At 40.1% G+C, this 26,611-nt stretch overlaps 1 protein-coding gene across 1 annotated transcript in view; it reads right to left on the reverse strand.

Moving 5' to 3' along the window:
- The window catches only part of grin2aa (glutamate receptor, ionotropic, N-methyl D-aspartate 2A, a), a 156,434-nt gene that overhangs the window by 127,866 nt on the left and 1,957 nt on the right, over positions 1-26,611 (reverse strand). Inside the window, exon 2 of the mRNA XM_084401231.1 lies at positions 24,375-24,782. Within this exon, the coding sequence (XP_084257357.1) occupies positions 24,375-24,779 (405 nt within the window). The 5' untranslated portion in view covers positions 24,780-24,782. The remainder of the gene's footprint in view (positions 1-24,374; positions 24,783-26,611) is intronic.

A 26,611-nucleotide genomic window follows, 5' to 3' on the forward strand; every position in this document is an offset into this window, starting at 1 on the left:
TATTGGATAACACTGGGAAAGCGTGCCCTTTCTATGGGAAGGGGAATGCTGCGGAAGCCACATTCTTCGAAGGAGTTATGTGGAAAAATACATATGGACTAGCCCGAAGGTTGTACTGCATATGAATATTGGGTGACTCAGCCCAAGGGAAAGACGCGGGCTTCGATTAGGAGCAGCCATGGAAGGATACACATATGGGATCCCCGTAGGGTCACACATATGGAACCCAGCCAAAACCCGGTTCTCAAGGATTCAACGGGTAAAGGCCTGGCACCGGACGCTCCGCCATGTCCGGGCCGAGGGTGTTGGAGGACTCACAGGTTTTTCACTCTGGAGCAATAAGGGTACACAGTAGGGTGCAGCAAGCCGACAGAGCCGGGGCCTCTCAGTGCTTCTACCTGTTTAGGATGAGAACACGGGAGGAGACCGGCTCTACACGTAGGCTATAAAATCTAGCAAACGTGTTAGGTGTCGCCCAGCCCACAGCTCTACAGATATCTGTTAGCGAGGAGCTACGTCCCAGCATGCAACGCCTCTCATGGAGTGAGCATGCAACCTGAGCGGGCAGGGCATGCCTTGAGCTTGGTAAGCCAAGGCGATGGCATCCACTATCCAGTGGGCCATCGTCTGCTTGGAGACAGCCTTTCCCTTCTGCTGGCCTCCGTAACAGACAAAGAGCTGGCCTGAGGTCCTGAGACTTTGAGTTCTGTCCACGTACAGAGGCAGAGCGTGAACAGGACAGAGCAAAGCCTGAGCTGGGTCTGCCTCCTCCAGGGGAGCACTTGCAGGTTCACCACCTGGTCCCTGAAGGGAGTGGTAGGAACCTTGGGCACATAGCCAGGCTGGGGTATCAGTACAACATGGTTGTCACCCGGCCCGAACTCTAGGCACGATTCGTCAACCAAAAATGCTTGCAGGTCCCGACCCTCTTGATAGAGGCCAGCGCAATCAGCAGCAAAGTCTTCAAGGAGAGAAGCTTTAAGTCAGCTGACTGCAAAGGCTCAAAGGGAGCATCCTGAAGTGCTCGAAGCACCAGGGAAAGGACCCAAGAGGGTATGGAGGGGGGACGAGGAGGTTTTAACCGTCTCGCCCCCCAAGGAATCTGACGACCAGGTCGTGCTTTCCTACTGATTTGCCATCTGTGTGGTCGTGATATGCTGAAAAAGTGTCAGCATGTACTTTGAGGGTGGAGGGAGACCCTATCGAACATCTTCGGGGGTCCTCTCGGCGAGAAGAACACCAGTCGACGAACAGGTTCCCCTTCAAGGTGTACGCACGTCTCGTAGACGGCGCTCGAGCAGAAGTGATGGTGTTTAATACCTCTGGGGGTAAGTCACCTAGAACCTCCGTCCAGTGACCAGACATGGAGTTTTCAGAGGTCTGGATGCGGGTGCCATAGGGTGCCCCGTCTCTGAGTCAGAGGAATGGGCCAAGGAGGGACTTTCACAAGGAGCATGAGTTCTGGGAACCAGGTCCGGGTGGGCCAATAGGGAGCCACCAGAAGGACCTGCTCCTCGTCATCCCTGACTTTGCACAGTGTCTGCGCAAGTAGGCTCACTGGGGGAAACGCATATTTGCGGAGTGCATCCATGCTGTGTGTTCCCTCGGTCAGGGAGTAAAACAGCTGGCAGTGGGAGGCCTCTGAGGAGGCGAACAGGTCTACCTGAACCTCCCCGAACTCTCTCCAGATCAGCTGAACCGCCTGGGGGTGGAGTCGCCATTCTACCGGGAGCACAGCTCGTGATAGCTCGTCATAGCTTTGCGCGAGTTTGCTCTTTTCCCAGTTGACCTGAAGACCCAGTTGGCTGAGGTCCCTGGGTGGGTTCACATAGCTGATCTGAAGAAAGGCACTGGGGTAGGTTGCTGAGAACCAGCGCGCGCCACCCCGAGATACCAATCATCCAGCCTCAAGGGCTCGGGACACGGTGGAGGGTTCCACATGAGCCCGATCCTGTTGGCGGCCCGGGAAAGCATGGCCATCATCTCCGGGTCCGACTCGGGCACCGCTGGCAGGCAGAAGGAGGCAGTGGCGCCGTGTCGTCATCCGCGGAGAGGTCTGACCCACCCTCCTATACAGCGATCGACAACTGTTCATCGCGGGGAGCACCGAAGGAAGCTTTAGATCGAGGCGCAGGCACGGGGACTCTGCCCCTTTGCAGGAACGAGAGTCTCGACCGCAGCTCCGAGAAGGTCATCTTCCCACAATGGGTACATGACTCATCCATGAAAGCTGCCTCAGCATGTTCAAGGCCCAGACACACGAGGCAGCGATCGTGACCATACCACGATCCCAGGTAACGACCGTATCCAGAAACACACAGATAGAATGTCATCTTTATAAAGACGCGTTCTATCTGTGTAAGCTCTTTTAGGGACTGCTCTCGCTAGTGCTGAGGCACGCAGGGGAGCGTCACTGTGAACACAGACAGGAATGTGCACCTGTCTGCGAGTTGTCTCTTTCCTCCCTGGTCTTACCAGCCGTGAGAATGGCCTTTGAGCGCTCTCAAGCGCACCTTACCAGCTGTTAGAGCAGCTTTTGTTTGCTCAGAAAACAAAAACAAAAAGGAAAGAGAGAGAGAGAAAAAAGACTGCTTGCACTGCTGTGCTGTGTCACCCGCACCATTGTGGAGAGGTCCGAAAAAGAAAGCTCACTCAAGTTTCACAATCTTCTTCTGACGAGTTGTAGAGAGCATCGAGGTGCTTGGCTCCGAAGCAAAAGACTGAAGTGCAGTCGCACCTTCTGCTCATTATATACCCGCGCTGCGTGGCTGAACAGCTGATGCAAATGATTGCACGCCAATGTGCATTGGCTCATTTCGTTTCACTCGAAGTAGATTGGCCTCTCTAGCGAGATTCCTATCCGTCGGTCACGACATACGTCGAGAGTGAACGACTGATAAGGGAACTTAAAATAATGAGTTGACACAAACTTAGCATTGTTACTTCTCTCATCATGAATATAAATAACAACTTAAATTTCCTTCAGTTCATCATACAAAGTTATCGTATGGCTTCAGAAGTCTTACACTACCATTCAAAAGTATGGGATTGCTAAAAAAAATTAATGTTTTTGAAAGAAGGCTCTTATGCTCACCAAGGCTGCATTCACTTGATCAAAAATACATTAAAAACTTTATTAATACATCATCATTAATACTATTACAAATTAAAATAACCATTTTCTGTTTTAATATATTTTAAAATGTAATTTATTCCTGTGATGGCAAAGCAAAATTTTCACAAGATCTTTCAGAAATTATTCAAATGCTAATTTGGTGCTTAAGAAACTTTTCTTATTATTAATGCTGAAACCAGTTGTGGTGCTTACTATTTTTGTTTAAACAATGAAACTTTTTTCGGGATTCTTAAAAACTTTACTTTGATTAATAAAAAGTAAAAAAATATATATATATAATTTATTTGAAAAGTATTTTAGTTAATGTAATAGTGTATTTAATGTATTCTTCCTAAATAAAATGATACATTTCTTAAAATAAAATAAAAAGATTTTGACCCCAGTGTATAATAATAGCGCATGATTCATTCAAACTAAAATGATGATGCTATTATGGTCCATTTAAGTCATTCTTAAAGCTTGACAGCTCCAGTTCCCTTCCCTAATACAGATTTATACTGACATGAAGGTAAGTAAATTATGACAGAATTTTCATTTTTAGGTGTACTATTCTTTAATGAATAACATCACGGTGTGTAATCGGATCAGTCGGCAGATGCTAAGGAGACAGTCGGTTGACGGACCAGAGGAGGACTATGAACTCCCTCAGGGGTGAGAACATGAGCTGCTCTGTACCTCAGTGGGTGTGTCAGAGAAATGTCACAGCCCAACAATCCAGCCCATTCACTTTATGAGACGAGAGAAAGCTTTATGTCGCCCTGATATAGCCATTAACCAGCCTCCTTTAAACCCTGCAGAAAAACACAAGCAAACACTGCACAACTCACACACAGGAAGACTCACAGTCATGCCAATGACCCCACTATACCTGCCAGACAGCCCTAGTACCAGTCACTCTAGTTTAAGAGCCCCGGGTCCGCCCATATTCAGAGCCAGAGAGGAGAGGGGAGCTGGCACTGTCCAAGAACCATTAATAACTATGCAGCATAAGAGGGAGAAGGAGCCCACAGGGCACACACACACACACACTCCAAAACACACACACAGATAACCACAGCAACTCCGCTTTATACACACCCCCTCACAAACTCACAAAACACACATGCCGACTCACAGCCTGCAAGCGACAGATAGAGTCTTCCCCATTCATCACCGAGCCAGGCAGAGGCCGCACACTTTACTGGATGGTTGAGGTGATTTTTTTCTTAAGCCAGAGGAGAGAAAACATCATTCTCGTCATTTGCGCCACCAACAAAACAACTGGCAGACTGTCGCCACAGATAATGCCCTGCACTGACTTTCACCTGCAGATAAACGTGCAAGAAACACGATAAAAAGCATAAACAAGATTGAAAGAGCTGTTGCTTTGCTTCAAACACCCCTATGATCTTTCCTGAATGCTAAGGTCCTGCACTGTACAGAACATGGAAAAAAGAGTGCAGGATCCGTCCTTGACGTTTCTGATGGCTGTGTGGCTGCAGAACAACAATACAGAACTTACTGTGCATAAAAACCTTTCGCAAGCCTTAATGAATAGCTATTCAGCTTCAGGTTTTCTTAAGTGGCGTTTACAGCATGATGTGAAAGTGCTGAAGAGGTCAAGGCTTGGCTGCAGTGTTGCCAAATCCACAGTTTTAATGAGGTTGTAGTATGATAATTTACAGTTTAAGTTCAAGTCTATTAAATGTTCATTTAAAATATATATATATATATAATGGAAAAAATATTATTTAAGATTATTGAAAAACTCAGTAAGATTATTTTTGTAAAGAATTTAATACTTTTATTCAGCAAGGATGCAAATGTGAATGTAGAGAGATTTATCATTTTAAAAGCATTAACAAAACTCTCTAAATGTATCATGGTTTCCATAAAATATTAAGCAGCACAACTGTTTTCAACACTGATTATCTTGATTTCTGAAGGAACAAGTGACACTGAAGACTGAAGTAATGGCTGATGAAAATGTTGCCATCACATGAATAAATGGCATTTTATATATTAAAATAGAAAACGTTTATTTTATATATCATAGTATATGATTGTTTTACTGTATTTTTTATTTAAAAAAAAAAAAAGCAGTCTTGGTGAGAGTAAGAGACTCATTCAAAATTGTAAAAAAAATCTTACTGACCCCAATCTTTTTAATGTATGTATGTGCGTATGTACACGTACATTTTACAGTGCTAATTTGTTGCATTGGCTCAAAAACAATTGTGTCCAGAACTGAGCAAATATAACAGATATTCAACCGCATATTACTAGGGATCCTGCATCAGCCAAACAACTGCCATTGAAATAAATTGGAATGCTAACTGAAAACTTTCTCTAGGTATTAAAGACTTCCTGTGGTTTTACCTCTCCTCACATGAGGCCCGGCAGAATCAAGGCAGTAGATACAAAAAAGAGCTCTTCTTTCATCAAGAGACAAAGCTTGTCTTCTACAGAAAGCTTTGCCCAAAACAGAGCCTGACTTGTGACTCAGCTGTGAGCATTCGTCAGTGGCAGACACCTCCAGCACACGGAGAACAATCTATTTCTATCCGTCAGATGCATCTGGAGGTGTGTTGACCTCACTCATTATTAATCTGCCAGGAACAGCAGGTTAAGGCTGTCTGACTTTGGGGATAAGTGAGGGAGATGCACACACACAAACACACAATCAGTGGTGCCCATCTCATTGTCTCACTGAACAAGTAGTGAAGCACACCCGCAATGAGCCAATCAGGCCGTATGAAACAAAAGGAACACAGATGAGTAATAACTTGCAGCCGATGAAACAGAGCTCAGGTGACTGGATTCATCCTGTTGGAAACATCTCCTGCGGGATGATAGTCATAGCAGCCCTACTTTCAGAACATTGCTTATAGGGTGTAGACCTATGGTAGGCTAGAGGGGCGAAGATAAATTCGAAATTCACAGGTAGGACATGACAAAAAGCATAATCTTCTTCTCTTCTCTCTTCTCTCTCTTTAGAATCACGATCAAATTAAATTGTGGACTATGGATTTCCCAGTGGCACTGGATCGATGTACAGCCTAGTCACCATGACAAAACCATTCAAATTGCAAATGTCTGATGGTGGCACATATACAAGTCAATATGCTCACAGAAAAACTGCATAAACACTGAGTAAAGTGTCTGAAAGCCTGAAGATCTGCCTTAATGTGTTTGTTTCTTCACATCTGTGGTCCAGTGCATGTACAGTATCAGTCCAATGTTAAAACATCTACTTACCCTAACACATTTTCATATTTCTTTTTTCAAATTTTTAGACAATTAGTGAAGTTGTCAAATGTATGAAATAACAAATGTAAGGATGGAAAGATATTTATGACCTCAGATATAATGCCGTCTTTACTGGATGAATGGATGGATGGATGGATGGATAGATGGATATCAGCCTTAGAAACAAATTCAGTCAGATGTGTACCATTTTGTCTGCTACCGTAAATTTGTTAAAATAGGAAATCCTTCTCCTTTAGCCGAAATAGATACCTAGACATTTGATGCTATGGGGTTGCTGTATTGTGATATGTTGAGCAGGTGTTAGACCGCTAACCTCTGTCACATGTGTGTGAGGGACACACTCAGGCAGCCACAATCATCAATCAAAACCCTCAATTATCCAGGCCTGTCCACACAAACGGTAGTTCACATCACACAAAAAAACGATAAGATAATGCTCAATGAAAGGCAGAAAATGTTAGTGCTCTTATATCAATATGTTTAGCCAGCCTGCAAAGCTGAGTCATTTCTGTATGCTTTATAAAGCAAAGTTTCAAAAGGGACCGCAAGTCGATTCTTCGCACCAGGCTTTATGATAACAGCCTGTAACAGGAGCAAATGAAATCCTCGGAAAGCTACAATAACCACATTTCATTTTGTTTACAATGAGGCGCTCGTTCCAGATAAATCCACGCAACTGTTGTCAATGAACAACAAACGCAGAATGCCTACGAGCACACGACACAGCGAGCTTGACAAAAGAGAGGGTCGGAACAGCCTCCTACATACATCTTTAGACTAAATCTATCAAGCCGTTTGTCCACAGTGACTTAGCAATTCACTTTGTATTGCTCTCTAAACTGAATTACATACAGTACAATCATTTGATGGACTGTTTTATTTTAAGCAGGTCCCTATGCTGTGATGTCACATCAGCACTACTTTCACGTCTAAGCTTCTCTGTGGTTCATTTATCTCTTAACCCAGTCGAAATGTCCTCTATTTCTTAAAAGTCGCTATGAAACATTAGGAATAGTGTGGATCAGAGCTGGCACTAAGACATTTTGACTTGATCCGCTGATGAGGGACCTCATCAAAGCTTAATTGGGGTCATGTGATAGAGTACGAACGAGGCCGCTTCTTTTACACCGTAATACATTTCGAAGAATACCTGTTACACCTTAACTTAGGAATCTGAATGCAAAACTGAGAATTAGATCTTTTTCTTCAAACCACTTTCATCCAGTAATGTCTGCAGGTTATCGGTGATGACACGAGTCAGTCTACTAGAGATAACCTCTTCTTCTCCTCCTCTTCCTGGCTTCCTCCACTTTTTCCGTCGTTGTTGATGGATGCTCTGGTCTGATCACCAGCACTGGGTGCCAGAGAGTGATTGACATGCTAGAGGCAACGAGGAGCTAAGGAATCCAAACAGGTCTGTGTGTTGGACAAAGAGATAAGAGAGAGTGTGTTGAAAGGTACAGGGGGGTCCCTCGGGGGAAACTCGATGAGCTGCCACAGGGGAGGAGAACATCTGACAAAGTCAGACAGAGAGAGCGGAGATACTGGGGAAGCTGAGAATTCAGTTACTGTTTTTTAACCAAGGAGGGACTGGGACTGAAATCAGCATGGGATCTATGCCAGCCTAATACAAACAACTGCCTTTTGTATTGTGTACCACAAATATATCATACATCAATGTTCAGTATTTTGATATGTGTATTGATCATTTGAATTGCAGAAGCAATGTAATTAAATTGTACAATAAGCAATACATTTCTATTAAAGGAATAGTTCAATCATTTACTCACATTCTTGTCATTTCCAAACTCGTTTGACTTTCTTTCTTCAGCTGAACTGAAAATATGCCAGACCATTATGTTTACCTCAGGAAAGCCATTCATGGATGCTCTGTAAGCTAGTCAGTTAAAAAAAAAAAAAACACTAGAGAGAAGCGTTTTGTTTAATATTTGCACTATATTACATATTCAGTATATTCTTACTTAACCTGTTGTTAAAGGGGTCATATAATGGTACATGCACTTTTACAAGTTGATTGTACTGAAATGTGTGTTGGCAGTACCTGTACACAACCATCATAAAATTATAAAAATCCATCCAGTGTTTTTTTTAAATCTTCTTATATGTTTTCCCCCATCTCAAATCAAGCCGCTCCTCCCACGATTGTTGATTGACAGCAGCGTTTCAACACAGACCCGCCCTCGCTCGTGAGCGAGCTGTCAATCATAGTCCGCGCGGACCGGCGCGGTCATTGTTGATACGCTGGAGCACTGTCTCTGAGCAGAATGGCGTCTAAGCGATTGTGGTGTTCTGTTCTTGGGTGGAATAAGGAACACAGCAGTCATTTTGATGTTCCTAAATCCGAACCGCTGAAGGCGCAGTGGCTGAGTTTGTTTTCGAAGGGAATATTCCCCACGATCAACGTCAATACTTTCATGTTTGCACGAATCATTTCACACACCAGACTGCTTTATAAACGAGTGTCAGTAACGTTATAAAGCTGTTTTTGCTAAGAAGCTGCTCCTGAAAAAAGGATCGGTACCAACTATTCGTGTTCCTGCTGCACCTCCAGAATAACTGAAGTGAGTGTAACGTTTTATTAACCTTTATATTAATATTTATATTAATCTTTGCAAATCGCTAGCACGCTTCACGATGAATGCGGCTAAAGTTTACACTCAGTAGGGTTGGGCAATGATTAATCGTGATTAATCGCATCCATAATAAAAGTTTGTGTTTACATAATATATGTGTGTGTACTGTGTATAATTATTTTGTATATATAAATACACACATATGTATGTGTATATTTAAGAAAAATTTGGTATTTATATATAAAATATTCATATATAATATAAATTATGTATAAATATATCTACAGTATATACATGCACATTTTTCTTAAATATACACATACATATGTGTGTATTTATATATACAAAATAATTATACGCAGTACACACACATATATTATGTAAACACAAACTTTTATTTCGGATGCGATTAATCGCAATTAATCGTTGCCCAACCCTAACACTCAGTGTACATTACGGCATGTTTTCTATGTACGACGTTCTTAATATAATTCATAATCCCACGTTTATAATGAACAACGCGTTATGGTTATTGTACGCACAGAAGAGAGGGGCGGGGTGAGCAAAGCGCATTATCATTTAAAGACACATGCACTTAAACGGCGTGCTGAAAACAGAGCTGTTTTTGACCAGGTAAAATTAGTGTTTTCTTACAATACTAATGAGAATTTTTAATTAAAGTATATTACAAACTTTTAATTTAGACCCTAAAGAATCATATTAGCTTGTAGAAAAATGGCATTATATGACCCCTTTAAGAAATCATTATTTATCACTGTTCAATTTCTAAATGGGTAAAGAGAGAGGTAAAAGATTCTATTGCTAAGAATCTAGTATAATTCTCATTGTTGGCAGATGTCATTTACACTAACTCTGCCCACCAATTGTCTGATTGATCCAGACAAAATTACATAAGAAATCCTGCTGATAACAGCACCAGTGGCATGGAGATTAAGATGGGTGGCATTAGCTTTTGACACGACTGACCAGAGTTCGAATCCGCCTTTTTCAAAACTCATTCTTCTCCCTTTTCCCATCGCATATCAGCTCAGAGAATATCCCATATATATATTTTTTTTTTAATTAAGTCAAAATAAATTGGTATAGGTACACAGGTATAGAATTTTGGGAATAAAGCGTTTAATGGGTAGGGTTAGGGGTAGGCACAATAAAGCAGCATCAATTTATTATTTTAATAAATATAATCATATCCACTGAATGTTCTTCCCTTTCGAAGGAACTCCACGCTGCGTCCGACGACGACACTATGGGGAATGCCTCAGTGTGACCACATCTGAAGCACATGTGCAACTATTCCAATCATGATTGGCGCAACGTCACCCGGTGACGCAAGATGACTTACCAAGGAAGCTATAAAGGATACCCGGAACAAAGCTCCGCTGGGGCCGGATGCCATGTTACAGATGTGGCCGAGGCTACATCTGTAAGCATTTCCCCCGATCGGTCTGCTCCCGAGAGTTGTAGAGAGAGTTTGCCGGGATGGTTTAAGTCTAATAGTAGCCCCGTTCTGGCCGGCCCTGACTATGGCTCTCTGTGGGAGATTGCCATCAGGAGAGACTTTCTAACACAGGCAGATAGAGAGGTAAAAGAATGTCGAAAACCAAACAGTTGATGGACCCCATTGCCTTCCATAGTATGGGTAAAAATAAATATCATGGAAGTCAGTGGGGTCCATCATTGACATTCTTTAAAATATCTTCTTTTGTGTTCTTCCTCTGTTTAAGCATGTCTGACACACGACTCACAGGTTGTCGATGAAGTGCTTAAGGTTTCAGCAAATATGTTCGCAGGCTAATGACATGTCATAATGTCATCACTGCTGCTACAAAAACTGTAATATTGTGAAAAATTATTACAATTCAAAATAACAAATTTCCATTTTACTATATTTTAAAATGTAATTTATTCCTGTGTTGGCAAAGCTACATTTTCAGCAATATAACTTCAGTGTCACATGATCCTTCATAAATCATAATATTGTCTTTACTTTTAATCAATTTGATGCCTTCTTGCTGAATAAAAGCTTAATTTCTCCAAAAAAAATCGTATTGACTCAAGCTTTTTTTTGACGAGGAAGTGTATATATCTACTATTGGTCGATAATTGATAATGGTCGATACTCTTTGGATCCCTACTCTCTTTTAGGTAAAACATTTTTCACAAAATTCTTGTGCTTTTGGTGACTTGGTGATTTTGGTGAAAATTTAACTTAACTGAACTTGTGAAAAGGTCTTTACACAGAGATGCTACATGACTAGCCATGACGAGCAGCTATTGACAGGCTAAAGGCAATGTCACAAGAATTGTAATTATAGAGCTTAAGTCAGATGACCATAGGCAGCAATTCGGTGACGCTATTTACTTTACAGACTCATACCTCTGACCCTGCTCTACTCGCTACACATATACGAAATACAGATCAAAGCCGGTCCGACCGAGCTACGGCAGCTGCCTGTGCGGGTTGGGACTCAGCTGGCATAGGAGATTTTACAGCTCTGCCCTTGGGCCCGCTTTCTATGCACCCAACTCCAGTAAAGTCTTCAGCCCTTTGGGGCAAAACACGTTTCAAATTGACTTCTGAGGAGTTCAATATGCACCATCCTGGCAATAATCACAGACACTTCTGAGAGAAACTGTGTCACAGAGAGATCTTTGCAGCGCATCTGCTATTTCGAATCTCAATTTAGACATAGGCTAAAATAGAGCATACGAGTGCCTCTTTCCCATAATGCAATAAAACTCCTCTGAAAATCTGATATTTTACAGTTAAGCGTTCCTTTATCATTCACCTCCTGTGAAGGTAATTGGCTTTGAACCAGTGTTCTGGTGTGCTTGGACTGCCTCCAGCCTGAAGCTGAAAAAATGCCACATGGTTAAAGTAACCCTGGTTTTTCAAAGCACGTCAACAGCCACCTTTTGATTTGGTTTATTGACTGTTTTTCAGATGACAACTCATAAGACATCTAAATGTTCCTCTTAACATTCTTTACAATGACTTCTGAAGCTAAATTGAGATCCATTTTGTATCATTTTTGCTCAGTATATTAGTTATAGGCTGACATTAGAGATTTTGTTTTTATTGTATCAGTCGATATAGGTTGCATAATTGTGCGTTTAGAACAGATTACCATCATCAAATGCTCGCTTAAAGGAATATATTACCAAAAATTATATTTTACTCACTGCATGATGTGCCTGTATGGCTTACTTTCATCTGTGAAACACAATAACAAATATTTCTCAAAATGAATATCCATTTTTCATGCTGTACATTATAATGTTGTGATGCCTAAATTCACTTGCAGCATTTAAAATGACTGATTCTGTTTGTTTTTATTATCATTATTATTATTATTATGTATGTATGTAGTTTCCCCAAGGGTAACTTTTTTTTTGGGGTGGTCTGAATAAACCTTTCCATAACATGTGAACAGACCTACATAAGCCCAGCTTGTATGTACACTCAATTGTTCATTTATTTTGCCTACATCCAGGAGGTAGCCTAAATCTCAAGTTTGAAGCTCATCTTTCCACCTCAGAAACTGAGTAATGTGGGAAGCCGTTATTTATCAGCCAGATAATCACTCTTTTCAGCTGCGGTGAACAAGCTGCTTCTTTACAAGTTTTTCCCATTCATTGTTCACAAAACATACTGTAGCACCTTACAATATTTTCATATGACTGTCAAACATTTTCACCTTACCAATGAAATAAACTCTTTGGCATTTTCCCTCAATGTTCTGTACATCTTCAAGGCTACTTTATAAACCAGAACGCCTCTACACTTTCCTTTATAAAGGAAGACAGCTGTCACGATTCACACATATTCCCATGCTGAAAGTCTTTGGTTTTTGTCATGCACAAAAAGCAGTCAAGGTTTCAGGAACAAGAATTTCATTTAATCTAAATCTCAGTCTGACGTTTATCCCCTGCATCCCTGACAACTAAGAACAGCTATATACATTTACATCAGCAAATAGCACTATTTCAAGACCTCGGCTGCTTCCTCCAGCATAACAAAAATGCATTTCCCTCCACCTCCTGAGATTAGCGACCTAACTGTGGAAGTCTCTGGAGCTCTGAAAGTCCGCTGCCTCATTTGTCAAAGCTGACCCTAAAAAACTCAGCTGTTTTGTCATTTATCTTTGCTACCTTTGGACCTATTTTTAAAGGCATGTCCATGTATTGAGAACGAAGGAACATGGGGAAGAAGTAGAACAAAAACTAGTTTACTCTCTTTTAGAAAGATGATTTTTAAAAGAATAAAACGAAGACAGCGCCCATTGACAGTCATAGTCCCAAGCTGGCCATGGTATGAGTCTATACAGTATGCTCTATGAATATTAGGCTACATGGAGACATTACTAAAAGAAAGCAACAAAAAATGTGATTAAAGTACCTTAGGCCATTCAGAAATAAGAACAGCGGTCCTCTCGTTGAGCACAAAACAAGTCAATATCCTGCCATCGATTAAGATGTTAAAGCTCTGTTAATCAATTATCCAATCAAAATCCTCAAGCAAACACTTTTGTAATACATTTTACAATAATGCTGTTTGGATAACCTCTATTAAATTCAGCCTCTAGTCTAGTGCCTGGAGCAAATGCAGCATGATGTGAAAAAGGTTTGTTCAAGGTGCTTAACAGCTTCATGAATTAGATGATTTCTGTCCACAATTATTCTTTGCAATCTTATTTAGTTTGGAAAGTCACCTTGAATGGTTTGCAATTTAGTGAAGCCGCCATAGGCTTAGTTCAATACATTATGTACATGTGAGTGCTCTTTTGAAGCAGATGATCTATTCCAGAGCAGGTTAAATGTCCTTAACATTAATAGGCTGAGCTCTGCAGAAAGAGAACAATGCCACTCAATGCCGCTCCTTCGACCCATAATCCTTACGGATACGCCTTCAATTTTCCTCAAGACTATGCCTTCCTTTTGTGAGCAATTAACAATCTTGTAATTTCCGCTGGGCCATCATACATAAAAAGTGTTTCTACTGAATGCATGGAGCAAAAAGCTAAATATATTTAATTCATGCCATCCACTTCCATTTTCTGTCTTTGAACACACTTCACTGATTCTGACAAGGAATTGTACCAATACGGAGTAGTGTATTCTGATGTAATTGTGTTCGCTGCATGAGCACTGCAGTGCATCTCTCATCTTGCCTCGGCGGAAGAAAAGCAAGTCTAGAGGAAAGCTTTATACATTTTGCAGTCGCATGAAAGCCAAACAGCGTGCAGTGAAGATGCAGTTTTACTTTGCCTAAAATACAGTACGAGATACTGAAAAGTTAGAAGCAAAGCATATGTAATTCATGTGGCATATGCATTCCATAAAAGCATATGGAAGAAGTGCTTCAGTCTCTGCTTCAAGACTTGGATAAGCTTTTCTACTTTTGCACTCCAATATCATCATTTAGCCTACTTACCCTCATTCTAAACGTTCTTTCATAAAGGTTGTGAAAAACAAAAGGTGACTTTTGGTGAAAAAGTGGGATTGTCAAGAACCAAAATAAAAAATAAAATAAAAACATAAAGGTGGTACACAAACTGATGCACTATTTTCCAAGTGTTCTCAAGTCATACAATAATTTTGTGCAAAAGACAATTGTATTCAATTTGAGATGTTATTCACTGAACATCTTGATACTTGATATTATTGTGAATTAATCATTCTTCTCAGTCTGATCTTTTTTGATGAATTGGTTGATCATCTGAATGATTCATTCTCAAATCTGACTGCAAATAATAGTTTATTGGTGGTGACGATTGTCAGTGAATCAGAGATATATGGGGTATGAAACCCCTTAATTTTTTCATTTTCTTATGTTGCTGCCTTACGTTAAACTACTTTAAATAACTTTTTTCACATACAATCTACACTCCATACACCATAATGACAAAGAAAAAAACTGATCTGTGACAATTTTGTAAATTTATGAATTAAACTGAAATAAGTAGATTGCATAAGTATTTCTACCCTTGAAGGTGCAATGGGTGATCTGGGAAATGATAACTTTAGCCTGGTAGCATTGAAAGCATGTCCAAATCGCCGTCCAAAGCCACACCTCCTCCAAAACACAGACCAGAAGCGAGACGACCAGAGACAACGTTATTGGATTACATCATGTGTCATTCACCAGTGAGAAAACTTTATATTACAGTGAGAGGAGAAACAGAAGTGCTTGCTTGCATATGCAAGTATGTGATTGTGAAATGACTCCAGTTCAGAAGTTGACCTGTCGACATAAAGGACAGAATGCACTGTACTATTTAAAATGTATTCATATGGTATTTCAGGACATTGCGGAAACACAATCGAATCTCACTGAATTATCTGCATAGGGCAAAGTCAGCGGTACATAGAACTGTACTGTCAAACCTAAAATGTAGATACTTGCCACTTGTTGTCAGTTCAGAAGGAAAGTTAGATTGTTTGCCTGCCATTCTTGCTCTGTCTGCACAGCGAATGTAAAATGTGCTGATGACGTATGATGTCTTGCTGAACAGGCTGTGCCATGCTATGCAAACACATGTTGACTGACAGGAGAGGCTTGACACTCTGCCATAAAGCCCAGATTGGTGGATTGTTGCAGTGATGTTTGCCCTTCTGTACATTTCTCCCATCACCATATATGATCAACCAGAGTGACCACCACCACCATTCTTGGTCATCACTCTAACCAAGGCCCTTCTCCATTCATTGCTCAGTATGGCTAGAAGACCAGCTCTAGGAAGAGTCCTAATTGTTCCAAACTTCTTCCATAACGGATTATGGAGGCTACATGCTTCTGTCAACCTTTAATGCAGCAGATTTTTTTTTGTAGTCTTCCCTTGATCTGTGTCTTGATACAATCCTGTCTCTGAGCTCTACATGCAGTCCCTTTGACCTCATGGTTTGGTTTTTGCTCTGATATGCATTTTCAGCTGTTAGACTTTTTATTGAGAGGTGTGTGCCTTTTCAAATCATACCCATTCAACTGAATTTGGAATTGGAACGCTCCTGAGCTAAATTTGAGATGTCCCAGAAATGGGTATACTTATGCAATGTAATTAATTCAGTTTTGTTTTTGTTTGTTTTTTATAAATGTGCAGTTATCACAGATCTGTTTTTGCTTTGTCATTATGGTGAATGGAGTGTAGATTGATGTTGGACAAAAAAAATAATTTAAAGTAGTTTAACATAAGGCAGCAACATAACAAAATGTGGGGGGAAAATGAAGGGATTTGAATACTTTCACAAGTATAATTTCACATAATATATATATATATATATATATATTATTCTATATTTATATATGTTAAAGAAAATATAATGCACAAATAATATGCACCAATTTGAAAATACTTTTGAATGTTTTTTGAAGCTTGAAAAACGAGTTTATTAATTGTATGGAAGGAGTAAACAGTACAATCATTTAAATTTTCTCATACTGTGTTCACTTCAAAGACAGAAAGTCACATTTGGAATGACATGGCAAGTAAATGATGACAGAATTTTCATTTCTGGATGAAATAATCAGGCATTTACTGTACAATGTAACCACAGTGGTTATATACTGTGTAAAGCCCTGTACTGTTACAGTGAGAGCGTAAAACAATCAAATTAACATTGCGTGCCCTTAACCAGGCCAAACAAGAGCACTGCAGAAGCCAGAAAAACATCTGCCTCATGCTTCACCCTTCACAACTGCACTGACCTGTCTTTAATTAATGAGCCAAGTTTCATAATGCAATGAAATCATTGTTATTTTCAAGCTCGCCCTGTATTTTCAGCCTGCCTTACATAAGATTACAGTTTTGCTGTTAAGGTCCACTGTTAGCAAGTGGCCCAATGTGTGATTACACCCTCCAATGGATTTGTCTTTACATAAGAGAGCATATAGCCGTGGGGTCAATCTCTCAGCTAGACCTTTGTTGTCTAATAAATGTCAGAGGCTTCATTTACCTCATAATTGATAGAAAATAATTTGCAGCATTTTAACGAATTAAACAACAGACGGCTAACCTGTGACCCTAGATTGCTTCGGTGCAAACTACCTTCATTAATAGTGACATCAGCAAATCTGAACTGCAGCGTTTCCAGGGGTCAATGGCACATTTCCAGCACAGAGTGCAGCTTGCAGCTGCTTGGGAATCCAGGACTGCAGCAAAATTGTTTGCTCCTACCTTGTATCCATCAATAGACTTTCTTGAAACAGAAACTATAATGAAAGCTCTAGCATAACCACACAAATCTGCCAAGATAATGATTAGTTTTTAATAACAATTTAGTCTTTTAAACAGGCTTCTTGAACACTCCCAATCTGCCATTAGTTCAACAAACAGACTGTCCCGCCCCAAATCGCAAGCAACTGGTTGAGCCAATGTTGCTGCATAAACCCACAAATCACTAACTATCAGCTGGCACTGCATCTTGCTGAGAAATGAGGAAGTATTTTAAAGCGGACCTATTATGCCCCTTTTTACAATATGTAATATAAGTCTTAGGTGTCCCCAGAATGTGTCTGTGAAGTTTCAGCTTAAAATGCCCCACAGATCATTTATTATACCATGTTGTAAATGCCCATTTTTGAGTTGTGGCAAAAACATGCTGTTTTCGTGCATGTATCTTTAAATGCAAATAAGCTCCTGCACCCCTGCGGACATATAATTAGGCCTATGTTAAAAAACAATATAAAAGTTAATTTTGCATAATAGGTAGGCTATTACATTTTGCATTTAATACTGAAAAAAAATATATATATACACACCTTTAAGTAACATTAGCAGCATGCCATTCCCCAGTGTCACATCCACCAGCTGGAGTGCCCATAATCTCTAGAGGGCACTACTGCGACTTCATGGACTTCCATTGCCTTGACTTTTGTGATTTGCCATTATGTTGTGATTTGGTTCAGCTGTTTTTCCATTAGCTTGTTAAGTCCTGCCTATATAAGCCCTATGGTTTCACTCTTTTTTTTTTTTTTTTTGGTGAAGTCTTGTTTGTGTCATCGCTGCATTTCTGAGGGCTCTTTCTTTTCCTGTGTAATGATCCTGACTCTTAGCCTGGTTTCCTGGATTTCCCTGTTTGCCTGTGTTTTCTACCCTGCTATTGTTTGGATTGTTTGCCCTGTGGTTTTGACCCTTCACCTGTATTGTGGACTATGATTGTGGATTACCCTAATAAAGCTGCGTTTATATCTTTAACCTGTGTGTGTCAGAGCAGTACGTGACACTCAGTGAAAACAGCTCTATTTCTCAATTATTAGGCTATATTAGTAGAACCGTTCCAAATAACAACTGTTTATGCTTCCAGGAGGGAATAAATGGAAATGTGTCATCCTTGTTTTTGACCTTACACTGACCTTACATAAACAGACCATAAACTGACTAGAAGCACAAGCTCTGTAGATTTCAGTACTCTGTTGAGATACTGTAAGAATCAAGAAATATAATGGCCATTTGCATATTTCAGACATTTACATGTGCAAAAATTTGATGAAAAATCATTGTATTTGTGTGTAAAACCTGTGTGTGATCATTTGTTAAAGGGACACTCCACCCATTTGCATTAAGCTTTGCATTGTTAGAAACCCAGTCATACTATTGAATGGTCGTGCAACACTCTCTCATTTTCCCCTGAGACGGGAGAAATCCGTTATTTATCTTTTACACTTCCTCCTACAATGACGCAAAAATCGTCATTTTGCGTCATTGTAGGAGGAAGTGTAAGAGGGGGGGATTTCTGTTGAGACTACAAGCACTAGTTCCTCATCTTTCCCAGGGGGCGGGACCCGCTCACGCTACAGACCTATTACAGATCAGTGGGTGGGACTTTACTCTCTGAAACTGAAAGCAATATCCTCCATCTTGTTTGAAGCTAAGCTAACAGGCGCTGTGGAGACAGATGTAAAGTAATGACAATAGCGGAGGAGAGTGCTCAATATGATATAGAAGAAGAGGATTTCGGAAGTCTGATGCTTGAATCAGGTGTTTGTGGCTACCTTTACAAGCCGCATTATAGCGAAGAGCAGCCGAGGCAGAAGACCTGCCTGCCGCGGACGAGGAGCCCGGACTGGCTCGAGTTAGGGCGGACTGGTGGCGCCGGTGATCTCACTATGCAACTCATAGACTGTAAGATGCAACTACGAACACAGAGATAGAGTCCGTCTGCGGCAAAGAATTTCAACGATGACAATTTCTCCTGGACGAAATCTCTGAATCAGACGAGGACACGGACGTTTGTGTTGAGAACTATCCTAGTTTCGCACCGCATATGTTCTGACTGAACATCCAGGTACCATGCAATAATTCACCTTTTCGAAAGAAATACAAACGAGGAGTAATGAGTTCGCCAACTAACTAGACATTTTGTGTGAATGTGAAATGAATTTCAAGCTCTGGTGGTAGCTAGCCTTGTAGACGGAAGAGTGATTTCTCTTATAGGCAGATATGCGCTTTCTGGATTAGTGGGAGTGGCTTGCGGAGCTGTGCAATGTGGTGCATTGTGGGAGTTGTTGTCTTTCATACAAATGCGTCCTGAAGTTATTTTTTGTCTTTCCTCGGTCACGAAGGCACCAAATTCAAAATTTATTCTACATTTCGACTACATATATGACCCACTTTAAATAAAAAACAATGTTCAAATGGGTGGAATGCCCCTTTAAAGAATTCAACATTATGCTTGTATACTTAAAATTACTCTTTTAGTCCATTTTTTATATTTAAATTAAGCGAATACTTTTATTTAGCAAGGGTGCATTAAATTGATCAAAAGATTTCTATTTCAAATAAATGCTGTTTTTATTTTAACTGTCTATTCATCAAAGAATCCACAAAAATATTAAGCAGCACAAGTGTTTTATTTTAACAGATAATAATAAGAAATGTTTCTTTAATGTGTGGTTAGTTATGTAACACAAAACTTTTGTTATAACTAACTTTTAAAATTATTAGTAAACAAGACCCAATGTGAGACATCTTTGAAATCTCTTGTGACACTGGAGTGTATCCTTAAGTGATAAGGCGTAGCTAAATTCTCCATTCACTCTTGATATAATTTCAGTCTAGGAGAAACCATTGAGATTTTAAAGTGATCTCATTTGTGATTTTCCTGTGGGAAAGTGCTTCCTTTCATCATTACTCTCCAGCACCGCTGCGCAAAGCCTTATTGCCTTGGAAATAGCAGTAATAGCTAATTAAATTCTTTTTTCTTGCTGTCCTGTCCACGGGAGCCAGGCACACAAGAAAGCACAACTATAATCAAGAGAGTGTTGTAACCCTTGTCCAGTGGACATGTGCTGTGATCTGATGAGTTCTGCACCCCGTGTGCAAGCCACCATCTCCCGGATGCTGCTGAAGAATGATAATGGGTGTCCATGTTTAACCCCTCTGAGGTAACAGCTAGAGACAATGTGTTGAACATTAAACATCTGTGTGAGGTTTAGAGCACATAAGAGGTGTCACATCTACAACTGTGCCATTTCAGCTGGTCCCTCAAGGCTAGCTGTGTGGTAATATGGCTGCGAAGAATATTTGATGATGCTCAGGGGATCAGGACATTAGAATTTGAGAAGATATTTGCAACCTCTGCTGTGTTGCTCTACAATAGCGCAATTATTTTGTTCAGAAGCGCGGCTCAGAATCCTTTCAAATGAATACAACTAGGGCGTTTCGCTGGACACACCTGCAAATTGTGCACATGAGCCTAGATATGCACTCACTGAAATCACAAATAGGGAGTACATTTATGGACACAATGAGGATAGACAAAGGCATCTCTTTGGGATGGACTGATACCACTGTTGTGGTCAGCAATATGGCAGTTTTGAGAAAATGCTGTGACATCACAATGGCCTCATTGTAGTTAATTAATAATATAATTTAAAATCTCCACCCTGTGGTTGTTCCCTCATCTAAAGTAACAGCAGGTTATTAGTTGTAAGATGGCAGTGAGTTAATTACATTTCATAATTCACATGTTCATAAATGCTCTCTTATTATTAGTGAACAGTAAACATAAGTGCTGTGCTTGTTCACAGCATGTCTTTGTTAATGAATCAGCATATAAATAACATAAAGCGCTCAATGGATATGACTTACAGGACCCAATTCAGAAGTATTATAAGGGATTGTATAGCTGAATGTTACAGTTCTCCATTGATTGTCACAGTCATATACTCTGACAAAATATATATTTTTGCAAACACCATACATGTATAGCAGTAATGTTTATGTTTACACAACCGTTCAAAAGTTTGGGGTAAGTACGTTTATTTTAAGAAATTTATCTTTTTCTTCAAAAATAAAAGTACAGAAATACATTTATAATGTTACAAAAAATACTGATATTATAAATAAATACTTTTTGCTATGCTTTAAACTTTCTATTCATTAGAAAATCCTAAAAAAATATTAAGCAGCACAACTGTTTTCAACATTGACACTAATAAGAAATGTTTCTTGAGCACCAAATCATCATTTTAGAATGATTTCTGAAGGATCATGTGACACTTAAGACTGGAGTAAAGGCTGCTAAATAAACAAATTACATTAGGAATAAATTACATTTTAAAATATATTAAAATAGAAAACAGTCGTTTTAAATTGTAAATAATATTTCACAACTTTATTGTTTTTTATTGTATTTTTGATCAAATAAATGCAGCCTTGATGTTGGTGAGCATCTAGGAGACTTAAAAACATAAAAAAATCTTCCTGACGCCAAACTTTTAAACAGAACAAACATTGACCACAAAACCAGAGCAGAGGCCACTGCTATTAAAAAGTTTACCAACTCTTTACTTTGTGTCAGCTTGCAAATAGTAGGTTGTCTAGAGAATTATGCCCAAGAGGCGGATAAGATAAGCCAGTTTTCTCTAGGCAATGAGAAATGGGACAGAAGTAAAACTAACAATTATTTTTCAGAATAGAGTTTTCAAAAAGTACAGACTTAAGTATCACGTCGGTACTGAAATGTTAAAATTGTGACGCTTTGAGCGCTGTTGAGCGAATTCGTAAATGCGCTCATCGGATATGTCAGTGATTGGCTACAATGATCAACGCACAGAGGCATTTGAGAGCACACGGAAGTGTTTTTAGCAGGCGTCTATCCCGTCTGTATCTGTGTAAGTGCTCGGTGAGGAGCGTCATATTTACAACATGTATCTGAAGCACTGATCATTGTAGCTAATCACACAGACATATCCGATGAGCTCTGAGCACAATGGGCAATTAGAGGTGATTCCTCTCAACAGCACTCAAAGCGTCACATTTTTTAAATTTCAGTATCGACTTTTGATAACTCTAAATGTGGATGACTCCTGTATCAGCTGAATTTCTAAGATAGGTCCTGGGCTAATTTTTTGGGTCCATGTGGTATGCTCTCACATGCATTACACACCTCTCAGGGGTGACAAGGCCTTTCCTTCAAACTGAAGTCTTTAAATTGCCAGCACTTGAAGGCTATTGGTCGGTCGGATCTCGTCCAAAAGAGAACGTCATGATCAGCAGACTCCTTAAACACCATGTCCATGAACAACTCTCTACATGCCTTCAATGAGGCCACAATAAGATTAATGGTGTTTGCTCTGTACAGAAAAACTCACCAACACGTTTGTGTCAAATGCAACGTAATGATTTGTGTGTTCAAAGCACAAACAGCACAGTTGATATCAGCCATATCAAAATAGTTCTGTAAAAGCCACACACAACTACCAATTTAAAACTCTGTGCAATGTGGACACATGCATTTACGGCTACCTCTGAATGTGTCGAATCACCGGAAAGAATCTAACAAGCTCAAAGATAGCAGAGGCTTTAGTTTGAGCCATAGTGTGCATATTATGAATCTATTGAGATCTGTTAGGGGTATATAAATGGATAAGAACTTCAGAATTTATATATCCACACTGGCAAGACAGATCACTGCATTTCCCTGTCAGTGATGAAAGAGAGAAAGAACTAAATTGCATAAATGGCAATCCATTGTATGTTAATGGCTATCACCTGCGTATATTAAATGACAATCATGTGTCTTAAATCAATTGCTTCAGGCTGGAGACGGGAAAAGCAACCTAAAACCGTCAATAAGACAGTCAGTTGATCTTTGGCCGTAACTAGCCGTGAACATGACTGTGCATTGGCCACATTCAGTGGGAGGAAGCACATTAGATATAAAACAAAGGATCCCCTGACACATGCCAATGATCACTGTGTTTATTGGGTTCAAATCCTGCTGTTTGTGCACTAAATGAAGAAAGACTTGCCCAGCGGCCCAACATTAATTACCACATGTATGCTTTCTTGTCTCCTGAAGAATGAAAAAGCCTTGAGCTACCAGAAACGGTTACAGAATCGAATCAAATGACTATCACTTTGACATGCCACTAAAATGCAACCTTTAGGGCATTAAAAATGCACACATAATTTTGATAACAAAGCACATTTGAAGAGCTGTAGCATATAGTGATTTCATAATGCTACCATGACATAGATGTATGTAAACCAAGCAAAGGTCACATTTACATGTCACTGCCTGGTAGTATATACTCACATCCTTGCGACATACAGTTTAAATTTTATGCACGTGATGTATTATTCAACAAAAGAAGACACAAAGGTCCCTGTGAGTTAAAACAGGCCCGACATTTATCTCCTTAAGGATCAACACAGAGTGCTTTAGAATGAGTTAATGTACCGCTGAAGAATGTCTCCCGAGAATAAGCTTTCAAAACGTTGCTTCATTTGATATAGCGACATCTCGAGATGAAAAGAGAGTAAACACGTTTAAATGCAGCAGTGAGTGCTCATAAGAAACAGCATTATTATATAAACTCAATGCAGATCTTCAATGGGATTTTTCGGGAGTGGAAAGTCAGATGTGCAGTTAGTGGCGGTCGGTAATGGAAATGGAACAAAGTCAACAGAGTGGCAAATTATCATCTCTCTGGGTTTACCATCTTAAATTGTACCATAAACTGATCTCAAATCCGAGTTTTGTTTTCTTCCTCTTTCTGAGTGTTGCATGATGACAGCTGTGATTGAAATTATGATGGTTCAGTATAAAGAGACATTTGTTATTGGATTCAGTAAAGTGATTACTCTAGTGGAATTTTTTTGATGGAACATATGTTGTGAGATATCTCCATATTGTAATTTGTCAGAGGAACAGTTAAGGCACGACTGCACGTTGCACTAATGATATTATTTTACATCATTGTCATTACCAAACCACATTAAGAGTGCACATTTTGTGATCTCAATAATATTTCGAGCTCATCTTCCGCTCCAGATATTGACTAAACAAATGTGAAAAGTAGAGCACTTTAGTATTCAGTAATGTACCCTGCTCCAGGTGAGCTGATGTTTGACATACTACAGACTGACCTTATCCGCCATGATCATGGACGAGCCCCCATGGATCCCCAGGATGGGAATCAAAGTCTGAGAGGAAATAAAATCCAAAATCTGGGCGATGGCTTCCTGGTCTGTGCCGTCCCCAAACACCACTCCATGGATTTTAGTCCCAGACATGAGATCGCACACATGGGTGATGATGCTTTTGGGATCTGTTTCATTCACCAGCAAGGTCACCACGTTGACATCAATGGGATCATCTTTGCTCCACAGAGCCCGTATATCTCGATCGGAAATGTAGCGTGTTTGACCCAGGATCACAGCAATGTTCAGTATGGGCACTTTCTCTGCCGCATGTGAGACGCTGATGAGGGTAAGGAGAGCTGGAAGAGTCAGAAGAACCAACCTGGAAAGCCCCATAGTGCTCGACTTCATTCCCTGCAGAACAAACACACACACACACACACACAACAGAGGCTGTTTTTGATATAATGCATTCAGAGATTTACAAAATATTAGAGATGCACCGATTGATCGGCTGGTGACCGGAATTGGCCGATTTTCACGTGATCGGCCATGACCGGCAACCGGCCGGTCAGTCTGACATGTGCCGATTTTATGCCGGTCAAATGCACTCGGGTGCCGCATGATTAACCTTTTGAGCGGTACGGACCGGTCTCATATATGGGATTTTTATCTCTGTGCCCCTGAGAGTAACGTTACGGTGCCACATTTAGGATGTTCAGTGACGTTGCATAACTGCCAGATTCAAACTGTGCTTTCGCGCGTTGGCTGGCGCTGAGCCAGAGTCGGACGCGTTCAGCGCTGTCATATCACAACTAAGCAGTGTTTTCAACCTCATAATGTTTATTTTAGGTTTCAGATATTTAAATACACACAAGCACGAGTAAAACAATACATCTGGAGTTTGTAAAATACACACTGATGTCTGTGGAAGCAGCAATAACAATCTATTCAAATATAATTTGCCGACATGTGTTATTCATATCAGACAAACATAGTGGAAGTAACGTTAACTATAAAGTTGACTCTATTCTTCTCAGTTCACCGGCCACTTTCTTGCATTTATTTCGGGTGAAACTGATGAATTCACGTGCTGTAAATCCGACTGACAGGACAACATTGCGGCGCCCATCTCATGTTATAGATCAAGATATTTATAAAGGTTTTTAAACGACCAAACACACTCACTCACACGTATTTGAGAATCGGAATATCAGATAGGCTAGTTGATGACATGGTAAGCAAGTTTGTGAATATTTTGAATAAAAAAGGAAAAGCTAAATAATAAATACAGTATTATTGTGGCTGCGGTGTATCGCGTGACGCGTCGCCATGGAAACATTAAAGGGAACGTTCGCCTTGAAAAAACTCACTCTGGGGGTGGGGTTGTCAGTTAGAATATTTTAAATTTACGCGTGAAAGGGTTAAAGAAAAGATCGAAAATAAATATTTGTGTGTGCTGTAAAGTGGTTAGAAAAAAATTAAATCGGAATCGGCTAAAATCGGTATCGGCAGGTCAAACTCAATGAAAAATCGGAAATCAGAATCGGCCTAGAAAATTGTAATCGGTGCATCTCTACAAAATATACCATGTAATACACTGCTAAGAGTTTCTTCTTAAAGAAGAAACACAAAATGACTCAACATATCTAAATCTTATGCAACACTGCTTAATACGTACTTTAGTTTTACCAACAATACCTATTTGATAACTATATACACACAATTGCATCCAGTGGAGTTACACAACAACGGCGAGGAGTGCAGCAGGATTTTATAATCTCATTTTGGAATTAGGCAATGAATAACTAGCAATGAGCAAATGATGAATATTACATGTGACACTGGATCTGAGCAGCAAGCAGGGCAGAAGAGAGCGGAGCTGACATCATCACATGAAAAGTCTTGGACTGACTGAGCGGAGGAAGCTCACAGGCCCTCCGCTACTGTGGCCAGCATGTATACGCAAACAGATGCATTGTAAAGCAAGGCATAAAACTGCAGAGAAACAACATATGGTGCAGGGGCTGTTGAAGCTTGCAATTCTCATGAAGAATAATGCATTATATAATCATTATTAAAGATAAATTAATGAGCAAGCAAGATGTATTCGTTTCGGCTGATAAGAATTCAGTAGAGCACCATGAATGGTTGATTTGTTTAAATGCAGTTGAGCAGAAATTTAAGAGACCAAGACTCAAAATGTGATGCATTTTTTGCATATATATGCATTTAGACTAGAC

Source organism: Rutilus rutilus, assembly GCF_951802725.1.
Source record: "Rutilus rutilus genome assembly, chromosome: 1".
NCBI lineage: Eukaryota > Metazoa > Chordata > Actinopteri > Cypriniformes > Leuciscidae > Rutilus > Rutilus rutilus.